At 44.1% G+C, this 12,938-nt stretch overlaps 1 protein-coding gene across 1 annotated transcript in view; it reads left to right on the top strand.

The window, feature by feature from the left end:
• LOC127584198 (transcription factor COE2-like) overlaps positions 1 to 12,938 on the top strand; it is a 246,838-nt gene that overhangs the window by 157,411 nt on the left and 76,489 nt on the right. The window contains exons 7-8 of the mRNA XM_052040789.1: positions 819 to 900; positions 11,965 to 12,082. Coding sequence (XP_051896749.1) covers positions 819 to 900; positions 11,965 to 12,082 — 200 coding nt within the window. The remainder of the gene's footprint in view (positions 1 to 818; positions 901 to 11,964; positions 12,083 to 12,938) is intronic.

Below are 12,938 nucleotides of genomic sequence, written 5' to 3'. Positions count from 1 at the left end.
CCACCTACCTGCCCCTCCCTCTGCCTGTTTCTTGCCTCCTTCTCCCCCACTCCCACTTTACTACCAACAGGTTCTTGTCCCATCTCTTGGCACTTTTTGTGCAACAGGTCACTCTCTTCCTCTCTGTCCCTCTTCTCTCTACCTCACCTTCCTCTCCAATCCTTTGCCGTGAACTATCAGTTATTGCTAACAAACTGCACAGGGGCATACATAGAGTGAAGTATTACTTTCAGAGGAAAGGTTGGATGGGATCGGCTGATATCCACTGGAGTTTAGAATGAGTGAGAAGGGTCTTGATTGAAACATGTAAGATCCTGAGGGGTCTCGACAGGGTGGATATGGAGAGGACATTTCCTCTTGTGGGAGGACCTAGAACCGGGGGTCAGTGTTGAAACACAGGAAGGGAGGACCTTTAGTGAGGGCAATGATGTGATATGAAATAAATGAGGACATAACAGAGATGAGGCCAACTTTTTTCTCTCAGTAGGTCGTGAGTCTTTAGAACTCTCTTCCTCAAAGGACGGTGGAAGCAGAGTCTCTAAGTATTTTTAAGGCTGAGGTTATTAGATTCTTGATAAGCAAGGGGGCGAAAGGTTCTGTGGGCAGACAGGAAGGTGGACTTCAGGTTACAATCAGATTAGCCACGATCTTCTTAAATGGTGGGAAAGCTTGAGTGGCTGAGTGACCGGCTCCTGCTCCTAATTCGTACATTCCCACAGCAAAGAATTCCCATAGTTGTGGGAATGTGGATTTTATTGCACTGTTTTTGCTTCTTACAAGGGCATATTAATGACAAAGTATGTTTGTTTTGTTTTCAGATTCTTCTTAAAGTTCTTCCTCAAGTGTAATCAGAACTGTTTGAAAACAGCGGGGAACCCTCGGGATATGCGCCGATTCCAGGTACGGTGTTACATTCGCACTTGCTCTGTATCACAGAATGAGGTCACCCATCCTGGTGGGGGGTCATGTAAAACTCATGGGCAGAAAATGATCGGTGATGCAGATCCGAGGTGCTACAGTGTAGTCCCTCCACAAGCAACTTTACCTCAGGTAGAAACCACGGGCAACTTTTCAGCTCACAAGCCAGGCAATACCAACGATAGAACGTGCCACCACACCCAAAGGCACTTGAGTCAACTGTGGCTCAGTCTATAGCACTTAGTCTCCAAGTCATAGAGTCATACAGCATGGAAACAGGCCCTTCGGCCCAACACGTCCATGCCGACCAAGATGCCCATCTAAGCTAGTCCCATATCCCTCTAAACCTTTCCTCTCCATTTACCTGTCCCAATGTCTTTTAAATGTGGTTATTGTATCTGCTTCAACCACTTCCCCTGGCAGCTCATTTCATATACACACCACCCTCTGCGTGAAGAAGTTGCCCCTCAAGTCCTTTTTAAATCTCTCCCCTCTCATCTTAAACCTACGCCCTCTAGTTTTTGATTCCCTTTCCCTGGGAAAAAGACTGTGTGCATTCACCAGATCTATGTCCCTCATGACTTTATACACCTCAATAATAGTCAGAAGGTTCTGGGTTCAAGTCCCTCTCCTGAAACAAGAAAATGAAAAATTTGGATGACCTTGCAGGGCAACACCAAGGGACAACTAATACTATTGGAAACACTCTGCTCTGCGTGAGACGCTAAAATAAGACCCTGTCTGCTCTCTCAATTGGATCCCGTGGAACTGCTTGGAGGAGAAGCAGGTGTCCTGGCCAGTCTTTGTGCCTTAGTCAACGTTACTGAAAAAAACCAGATTATTTGCTCACTACAATGTGAAGGTTTGTGGGATCTTCCTGTGTACAAATCGACTGCTGTATTTGCTCCACTTGTGGCAGTGGTTTGGAAGTTAATTAATTGGCAGTAAAATACTTGGGGATGCCCTAAAACAGAAATGAAAGGCACAGTACCAACGTAGAATTTGTCAGTGTTGTACCTAAACTCAGGATACATTTTGGAGCAGTTTGGAAACTTATTCCACATCTCACCCATGTCATAGTTAATGCAAGAAATGGGAGCAGGAGTAGGATCACTCATCCTACCCTGACATTTAATACCTCAACTCCCCCTTCTGCCACATTCTTGGATGGTGTCCGCTAACTCAACCTCAAAGGGTGGGGCCACACCCAAAGGCAATTCAGTCAACTGTGGTTCAGTCTGTAGCAGTTAGTCTCCAAGTCATAGAGTAATACAGCGCGGCATTTAATATCTCAACTTCCCCTTCCTCCCCTACCCTGAAAATCAACCATTCCCAATTTTAAGTATAGCCCCCGATCGAGAACCAGAGACCCTGAGTAGAGAATTTCAATCTTGCAACCCTTTCACTGAAGATATGTCACCTCAACTCAGTCTTAAATGGTCCACTCAGCTCTTATCGTGCAAGGACACAGGAGGAGGCCAGTCAGCCCATGAGATCCATGCTGACTAGCGGGGGAGCAATCCCAGCAGTGCCACTCCCCCTCCATTTACTTTCCTTTACCCCTGCAACTTAATCGCTCTTTGAAAATGCTTCTGAACTCCCCCTTGATTCCTTTTTCCGTCAACCTTCACTAAGGGGCCTTCAGCATTTAAGGATTCGTGGGAGATTAGGTGGTTGGATGAGCCTTGGTTGGAGCTGGAGGAGGGAGTCGGTGCAGCGAGGCAGAAGCAGCAAGGATGAAAGAGAAGCCAATGACTCACCTTAATGGGGTTCCAATCCAATGTTGTGATGTTCTGGGCATACCCAGTGATGGTCTCTCTCAGGATAACATTGCCTGTGTTCTACAGTATTTTGAAAGGAGATCCCATGAGTTCCTGACCAGGATATAGAATCAGGTTGTAAGGTAATTCTGATCAGGAAGTAGGTGGTCAAATTTTTGGAGTGATGTGAATTGGGCTAGAAATGGTTGTTAACGTGTTTTACTCTGGCAATGGTTTTCAGTGGTACGGTGCTGACAAAAACTGTTGTGGTGCATTTTCTCTGTGGAGTGCTTGCCATTCCTTCACATTCACAAGGGCACCTTGGCCCTTCTGAATACTTCATTTGTCAGTTCTCCAACAGTTAAACAACACTCTGCCTTTCTACATTTCCTACCGGTGGATAACCTCCACACATTGCATTTCATCTGTCGCATCCAAACCCACTCATTAAACTGCTGTATCTCTTTGTAATCTTCCTGCAACTTTCTCACAGATTGCTTTCTGACCTAGCTCTGTATCCTTCGCCAACCTGGATGCACTTCTCTCACGCTTCTCAGCTAAGCTATTGATATAGATTGTAAATAGCCGAGTTCCAAGCAATGATCTTGGTGTTGTCTTACCAGATTTTTTTTTCTTGATCCGTTGGCCAACGCTCAATTCATTAGGCTGAATCTCACAGGTCCTACTTCAGTGTTACAACCTCTTGTGCAGTATCTTGGAAGCTTTCTAAAATTCTAACACATTGTGTGTCTGGTTTCTCTTTTACCAGCATCTAAGAGTCAAAATCGTGTTTATTGTCATCTGCACAAGTACATGTGTGCAAAGGTGCAATGAAAAACTTACTTGCAGCAGCATCACAGGCAAATAGCATCAGATAAACAGCATTCACAACAAAAGCATACATTATACACAATTTTTACAAGGAAAAGAACAATTAGAAGAACGTAATTAAAAAAAAGTCCATTTTAATGTAAAGTGATCAAAGTAGTCAGTGTTGCTAAACTGTAGTGATTGGAGTTGTGCAGGTTGGTTCAAGAAACGAACGATTGAAGGAAGTAGCTGTTCTTGAACCCGGTGGTGTGGGACTTCAGGCTTCTGTACCTCCTGCCCAATGGTAGCTGCAAGAAGATGGCATGACCTCAATGGTGGGGATCTTTGATGATGGATGTTGCCTCCTTGAGGCAGCGCCTCCTGTAGATACTACCAGTGGTGGGGAGGGAAGTGCCCATGATGTTTTGGGCTGAGTCCACTTCTCTCTGAAGCTTCATATGTTCCTGAACATTCGGATTGCCTTACCAGACCATGATGCAACCAGTCAAGATACTTTCAACAGTACATCTGTAGAAGTTTGTCAGAGTTTTCGGTGACAAGCCGAACCTCCTTAACCTCCTAGGAAAGTAAAGACGCTGGCTCACCTTCCTTGTGATTGCATCTATGTGCTGGGCCCAAGACAGGTCATCTGAGGTGTAAAAGCCCAGGAATTTAAAGCTGTTGACTCTGTCCAGTGCCAATCCCCCAATGTAGTCTGAACCGTGAAGGGTCTACTCAGTCAAATGATTGACGAAGCATCCTGTTGCCATGTGCCTCAAAATAAATTTGAGCACTTTTCCTTCTGCCAGTGTCGGTATAGTGACACTGCAGCTCTTCCCCCTTCCCTGTTGAACAGCAGGATTATATTCACTGTCTTCCAAACTATTGAGACTATTCCCAAGACCCTAGAATTCCAGAAGATAAAAATCAGTGCATCCTTGCTCTCTGCAGCCACTCGTCTTGAAATCCTACAACGTAGACAAGGACATTTATTGGATTTTAGTCCCATTCTCTGGTTTATTTTGTACCCAGATTAATTTCTTTAAGTTTCTCATTTTTATTCGATCTTTCATTTCTCACTATTTTCAAGAAGTTTCTTTCTGTGTCTTCTACCTTGAAAAGAGGTGCAAAGTATTTGTTCAACATCCTTGCTATTTCCTTATTCCCCATTATCATTTCTCCTGTCTCTGCCTGTAAGGGACCCACATTTACTTTCTCTGAGCTGTGCCTTTATATAAATAATCCTGTCTCCTGATGGTCACATCTCACTCCATTTTCCCCTCTCTTGGTCATCTTTATCAATTTCTAAATCTTCCTGTTCCTCAGACTTTTTGATAACATTGCAAGCCTCTTTTCTTTCTATCTTTAACCTCTCCCTTTGGCGCTGGTAGGAGTTCTTTTCTTGTGCATGTTTTTATTTTAATTCCCTGAGGGAATATACATTTGTTGTGTTGAATTTTGACCTTGTAAAGTCTGATAGGAGAGTCTAAGGAAAGCCAGCCCACGCTATATCTAAACTTGGCATGTTCGTAAGGGCAAGATAGAAGGAGCTTTGCTTTCTCTCTAAAACATCCTGTTATTTACCTAGGAGTATTTGATGGGTGGGTGCAAGGAATGTTTATTCTGCCTTTTTTTTGTACTTTATCTGACGATGCAAACTTGTAAAGGATTTACTATAATTGTTCAGCTCAGCAACATCAAATAAAACTGGAAAGTGAGTGGAACCACACAGATTGTGAGATCATTGCATGGATTTACATTTAAACCATTATGTTCATGTATACTTCTCTGGCAGAAAATAGATTGCCCCATAAGCATAGGATATAGATCATGGGAAAAGCAAAACATCCTCAAATCCAATCCTGACTGCTTTTCCGAGATTCAAGAAGTTTTGAAGTTGCCAGGATTTATGGCCAGTGTTTTGGGGATTGGGGTGGGATTGTGTCCGACCCCCTGGACTCAGCCCCGGTGAATCGTGGTTCTGAAAGCCAAGGAGCGCAGTGGAAAAGGCAGCAGGAAATGGAGGGAGGTGTTTCAGGAAGTTGTCGGGGGATGACTGATGGGCTCCAGATGGGTCGGGTCAACGTCAGTGACCCAGGACACTGACAAGGGGGACAAATGCTGGCACTGACCAAAGATCTCAGCCCTCCCCACTGCAACACATTACGGCAACCTCGTTTAAATGATTAAGGAGAATGATTTGCTCATTTTACAGATTATGTTACATCCCAAACATGGACCTTGCACAAATGCCTTTATGTTTGCCAGATGCAAGAAATTAATTTTGCTAATCCCTCCCTGCCTCTCTTGAAGACTGGGATGTTTTTTTTCTTTGCAAAATCTAGCTGCCCTCTGTAATCTCACCCAAACAGCAATTCCTCTGAGTGTGTGAGGCAATTAATTCTGAATGTGCAGAATATCAAAGCTCAGCCTGTTCTTAGCCAGTGTTCACACAATCAAGGTACAAGCCACCGCTGGTTTTCTGCTCTCTGCTTGCTGCAGGCAGCTGAGGCATCTTCCAGCATCAGAAGTAACAGTTCCCAAAAGCACAAGGGTTGATAGTGAGAGGACACACAATTTCAGAAGACCCAGAGGCAATGTGAAGAAATGTTTCTTCCACACATCGGGTTTCGGTGATCAGAAGTGGCACTGCCTGAAAGAGCAATAGAAGCAGTACTCATTGTCCAGGATGTTCTCATACACATTAGGTCATACACTGTAAAGTTGCTCCTAGTGCATAGGTCAGTGGTAGAATATGGTATTGGTTTATTATTGTCACATGTACCAAGGTGCAGTGAAAAACAAGCTTTTGTTTGCATGCCATCCAGACAGGTCATTCCATACACAAGTACATCGAGGTAGTAAAAAGAAAAACAGAATGCAGAGTGTAGTGTTACAGTTACAGAGAAAGTGCAGTGCAGGCAGACAAATAAAGTGCAAGGGCCACGATGAGGTAGATCGGGAGATCACGAGGTCACCTTTTAGCGTATAAGGTGTCCATTCAAGAGTCTGATAACAGCGGGATAGAAGCTGTCCTTGAGTCTGTTGGTGCTTTTGTATCTTCTGCCTGATGGAGAGGGGAGTTTATGTGAATGCGGGGAGAATAAAAGAAATGGAATTAATGTAAGATTCGTGTAACTGGACTCAGCGGGCCGATGGCCCTGTTTCTGTGCTCTATCTCTCTCTGATTCTGTGATTCTTTTTGATTCTAGGAATAAGAAAGAATTTTGTTGAGAAACATTGACGCGGATTGATAGGGTAGATGCAAGAGAATGTCTGCCCTTCTGGGGGGCATAGGATAAAATGTTGTCTATTTAAAATGGAGATGAGACACTACTTCTCATCTCGGGATTGTAGATCTTTGGGATTCTCTCAGCTGTGGCGGCAGAGACACTGAATAGATTCAAGAGTGAGAGGGATGGAGTTTTGGACTTAAGGGGAGTAAAGGGTAATGGGGATTGGCAGGAGACTGAGGCCATGATCAGGCCAATCTTATTGAACGGTAGAGTAGGCTTGAAGGGCTGGTTAGCTGAGTCCTGCCCCTTTCTCTGATGTTCTGACCTCCCCTTCAAGAGGCAACTGGATAAATATTTGGAAAGCAAGAAAAAAGATACAAACACTGGGAAAAGTGCAGGTGAGCACAGCTCCCAGAGACCCGGGTTCAATCCTGACCTCCGGTTCTGTCTGCGTGGTGTTTGCACGCACTCTCTGTAACTGTGTGGGTTTCCTCCGCGTGCTCTATTCCCCACCCTCCACCCCCCGCCCCATACCAAAGACGTGCAGGTTGGTAGCTTAATTGACCACTGCAAATTGCCCTCTAGTGTATAGGGGAGAGGTAGAGTCTGAGAAGAGTTGATGGGAATAAAATGACCTTGGTGTGAGATGCTTGAATGGGTTCTTGATGGTCAGCATGGATTTAATGGGCCAAAGGGTTTGTCTCTGTGCTGGATGGCTCAGTGAATTAGAGCACTCCCTCAAAGAGATTCCATGGGTTTGATCCCCTTTATCTGTGCTGCATTATTCTACGATACCATGGTTACTAGATCACCTCATACAGCACAGGTCCACATTGTGAGAGTGGTAGGTGCAAGAAACACGCTGCTGAAGTGGGGTTATAGAACTAGATACGATAATTATGTTGAAGAGGCATTTAGACGGGCACATGAACATGCAGGGAATGGAGGGATATGGTTCACATGCAGGTAGAAGTGATTAGTTTAATTTGGCATCATGGTTGGTACAGACATTGTGGGCCAAAGGGCCTGTTCCTGTGCTGTGTTGTTCTTTACATAAACATAGAACATAGGACAGCCCATAATGTCTGCGCTGAACATGATGCTGACTTAAACTAAATCTCTTCTGCCTGTACACGATCCGTATCCCCCCATTCCCTGCACATTCACGTGTCTATCTAAGGGCCTTTTAAAGCCACTGTCGGATCTGTTTCCACCACCACCCCGTTCCAGGCACCCACCACTCTCTGCGTAAAAAAAAACCTGCCCCGCACATCTCCTTCAAACTTCCCCCCTCTCACCTTAAATGCATGTCCTCTAGTATTTGATGTTTCTACCCTGGGAAAAAGGTTCTTTGTGCTCTGTTCTTTGTTCTATGTTCTATTGTGTCTACCAGCCAGTGTGTTACAAGACAAGCACTATAGCCCCAATGCCAATGTATGAAAGGGAAATTCACTGACCTGCCCCATAACTTCTTCCACTTTGATATTCGTCACTTGTACTCTTTGATGATACCCCATTTTGGCAACTCCACTCAGCTGGCACAGAATGCCAAGAGGGATGCAGCCTTTACCCTGCACTCTTCCCATCACAACTGTTGAGCTGCCTGCAAGCAACCAAGCTGTCTCACCTGTGTATTTCCATTTCCTGTGTGCCTTCGCCCACACACGCAATATCAGGAGGTCATTACTTGGTAAAGTCTCAGGTGACTGTTAAAAAATAATTGAATTCATCAACTGTGTTGAGTCCTAACACACGCCATGTATTACATAAACAGCTCTGATAAGCCCGGATTCCGATTACCACTTGCTCAATGATACATTAGTAGGGTATCAATCATTCAAACAGCTCCTTCCATCCCCCTGCATTAATCTTCATTCTCCTCTTCTAGTGCAGTTTATGCTCTGCTGTAGATTCATCTCCTCAGCAGAGTTCTTCCCACTCAGTGGAAGCTTTTCCCTATGCAGTTGGTATTACAAAGTCATAAATGTGAGCTTTATGAACCACCTTAGATTTGTACTATGCCTAGTGTGTATTAGATATGAGATTTATTAGAATTTTCAAGCTCAATGCTTGAATAGTAGAACCTGTGAAGTTTGGAGTAAGTTAGTTTATTACTGTCACATGTACCAAGGTACAGTGAAAAGCTTTGTTTTGCATGCCATCCATACAGATCATTTCATTACAACAGTGCATTGAGGTAGGACAAGGGAAAAGAATAACAGAATAAAGTGTTGCAGTTACAGACAAAGTGCAGTGCAGGTAGACAATAAGGTGCAAGGCCATAACGAGGTAGATTGTGAGGTCAAGAGTCCATCTTATCGTACTAGGGGACCATTCAATTGTCTTATAACAGTGGGATAGAAGCTGTCCTTGAGCCTGGTGGTACGTGCTTTCAGCCTTTTGTATCTTCTGCCCGATGGGAGGGGGGAGAAGAAAGAATGTCCAGAGTGGGTGGGGTCTTTGATTATGCTGACTGCTTTACCAAGGCAGCGAGAAGTGTAGACAGAGTCCACGGAGGGGAGGCTGGTTTCCATGATGTGCTGTGATGCACCTGCATAGGATACTTTCTATGGTGCACCGATAAAAATTTGTGAGGGTCAACAGGGACATGCCAAATTTCTTTAGCCTCCTGAGGAAGTAGATGCGTTGGTGCGGTCTCTTGGCCATAGCTAACCTTAACAACTCATGCTTCTGATGACCACTCCTTTCAGAGTTTTTGGCTCAGTGGCTTATTCAAAGCAAGCACTCAGTATCTGACACTATTTGAGAGCTAGATTTCCAGAAATATAAAGGACTGAAGAGTAGTATGTTTCTGTTGTAGGAAAAAATATTCAGTCTTATCTTGGAGGTGGAAAGTAGACTTTGGTCACTGAACAGAGGCAGGAGTACAAAGGGGAACATCTGTTAAGCATTAACAGTCATTGTCAAATTTCTGCTTCCTCCCATCACCCTGTCTCACTCAGCTGTCGACCTTTTAAAAAATACACAGCCTCAGCTCAACTCACGAGGACATTACCAGGACTGGAGGTCTTGAGTTAAAAGGAGAGACTGGATAGGCTGGGGCTTTTTCCCTGGACTGTCTGAGGCTGAGAGGTGACCTTATAGAGATAGATGAGATCAAGAGCAGCAAAGATAAAGTGAATGGTCACAGTCTTTTCCCCGGGGTAGGGGAGTCTAAAACTAGAGAGCACAGGTTTGAGGTGAAAGGGGAACGATTTAAAGGGGACCTGAGAGGCAACTTTTTCACCAGAGGGTGGTGGATAAATGGAACGAGCTGCCAAAGCGGGTACAATTACAGTGTTTAAAAGACATTTAGACAAGTACATGAATAGAGGGACATGGGCCAAGTGCAAGCAAATGTGATTACCTCAGGTAGGCGACTTGGTCAACATGAATGAGTTGAGCTGAAGGGACTGTTTCCGTGCTGTATTACTATATGAATCTATTAACATAGGGCACAGACTTGGTTTATCAGCGGGCAGATGAATCCGCAGTTTAGATCAAACTACTTTAGCAAGAGACAATGAATGTGTGGGGACAGGCTCCAGTGGGATAAGAATGGTATATTCAACAGAGAGGGGGATGGATGTTTGCTTAGGAAAGCGACTGAAATGTGAGCTGTGGAGTACTGCATGATAATTTGCAGACTTGGGTATTGGTCTCAGCATCTCATCTAACCCATCCATGGCTTCCCATGGAGTCTCATCCATGGCCTTCCTCTCTTGACCCTTTCCAACACTCCTCACTCCAAGACAAAGCTTTTTGATTCTTTAAGGAAGTTAACTTGAAATACCTCATAAGGCATTAACAGTGCTACAAACAGTATGGGGTAGCACAAGATATTCTCCCTGAATTCAGTATCTGATTGGACATTAAAGGATGTAACCAACTACTAATCAATTCTACCCATTTGTTCTATATGTTACCATGTTCAATAACCAGCTTTGTATCAAAACCTTTGACAATTGTTAACAAATTTGAGACTGCGGTTGTTTCTAGAAGTTGATATCTCTGTGTTTGTACAGAAAACTACGCAATCCTGCATCTGTGAAACCATGATTTTTTTTTGGTGATGGAAGTTCAAAGGAGTTGCAACAAAATGTTCATCATCATATTTTTCAGCAATTTTTCCCAGAAGCTTCCTACATAGGACTCTCTATGGGTAAATATGGTAACTATTTTCATACAAAAAGATCCCATAAACTAAAGCAAAATGAAAGAGAGGAATCTCTGCAGTCTGGTATAAGTGAGGAATGTTGAACAGGACATGGGAGAGCTCAGTATAGTACTGGGGGATCTTAAACATCCGTCAACCCAATGTCTCACTGCAAGGGTTATACCTCAGATTACACGGTGTTCCTTTACAGAAGCACCAGGACACCGGTTTGCCCAGGAAGCAGCTCCTGGCCTGGTTTGTTTGTCATGGAGCTAAAGGGATCTGAGGAAGAATTCTTCTCCCCCAAAGGGTGGTTGGAATCAGGAACGTGCTGCCAGAGTGGATGGTGAAAGCAGGAACACTCACAACATTTACGTGAAGTTTCTGACTCCAGCAAAATGGTCTGCTTGCAGAAATCAAAGCCAACCCAACGTTGCATCGTATTTTTTTAATATATCTTCTGGAACTGTGTTGATTAGCTCTTAAACCCACTTGTTGTGCCCAGTTCAATGGGCTTCCTTGAAGTGTAGTTAGGACCAGGAAGAGTGCTTCATATTTCCCCTCCTATTTAAGGCAGGAGGCCAAATGGAGCACAGCAAATGTCCTGACCAAGACTGGTCAGCTTCTCGTAGACAATGAATGAACCTTGGTCCTTTCCTGGTCTACATGGTGCACAGAGTCATAGAGCACAGGCCCTTTGGCCCACCATGTCCATGCCAACCATAAATTACCATCTGCATTTATACCATTCACCAGCACTTGGTCTGTAGCCTTCTATGACCTTCGTGATTCAAGTGCTCGTCTAGATACTTAAATGTTGTGAAAATGCCTGCCTCCACCAGGCAATGCGTTCCAGATTCCGACCACCTTCTGAGGGGAAAAAAAAATTCTTCCTCTGATACCCTTAGTTCCAGGGTAATTAAACAAACCAGCCCAGGAGCTACTTCCTGGGTCCCATTTGGATCTTCCACCCAGGTTATTAGTTGCTTCCCCGGAAGCAGAGATTTGGAGCCCTTGGTTGCTAAGACCGCCTTGAAAGACAACGCTCACAGCAAATCACATTTCCCTGCTTCTTACCTCACAGGTTGTGTTATCTACAACACTCAACGTTGATGGGCATGTGCTGGCTGTCTCGGATAACATGTTTGTGCACAACAACTCGAAACACGGACGCAGAGCCCGGCGCCTGGATCCCACAGAAGGTATATTCCTTCTTTATCCAGTGTATGGTCAATGTGGATGTTTTATTTATGGTGTAGAGTAACAACTGTCCACTCTGAGTGCTGTTCTATCCATTGTGTGGGTCTAGTATATTCATTTGGCAGTGTCTAAGTGTCATTGGCTAGGCCAGCATATGTTGCCCACTCCATGTTACTCTTGAATTGAGTGGCTTTCCATTTAAGAGTCAACTGCATTGGTAGATCTGGAGTTACATATAGGACGGACTAGGTAAGCATGATGGATTTCCTCCCCTTAAAGATATTAGTGACCAAAAAGTCACACAGCACAGAAACAGACCCATTGGCCCAACTTGTCCATGCCAACCAATATGCCCATCTAAGCCAATGCCATTTCCCTGCATTTGGCCCATATCCCTCTAAACCTTTCCTATCCATCTTACATTAATTTTGTGGTGATCATTACTAATGATTAACTTTAAATACTATGTCATTAGCAAGATTTGTTCCATTGCTGCCATCAAAGTGTTGGAACTCCGATCACTTGATTAGTAATCACTCTAGATTACTAATCCAGTAAATTAACCATGGATTAACCATAGTGCAACCAGTTTACCTCAAATCTCAATCAACAGAACATTAATTGGAGTTAGGGCTGCAGATCTTCCCATTCAAGAAGAGATAAAGGTAGAGTTACCAGTTCTCTTCCTTATGGGCGTGCTATCTCCACACAAGTATCATTATTCAATAGGTGTCTTATCTCCTCTGGGGAAATGTATGAATTTCATATTTTTAGCAGATGTTGTAGGATTGGAACTTGGATATAAGTGGATTGTCAATGGCATGAGGCCACTTCCATGGTGCTGTGCATGGGTGGGCT

This window comes from Pristis pectinata, chromosome 29 (assembly GCF_009764475.1).
Source record: "Pristis pectinata isolate sPriPec2 chromosome 29, sPriPec2.1.pri, whole genome shotgun sequence".
Classification (NCBI taxonomy): Eukaryota; Metazoa; Chordata; class Chondrichthyes; order Rhinopristiformes; family Pristidae; genus Pristis; species Pristis pectinata.
The sequence above is the reverse complement of the archived record's forward strand: the minus strand, read 5'-3'. Positions and strand labels throughout refer to the sequence as shown.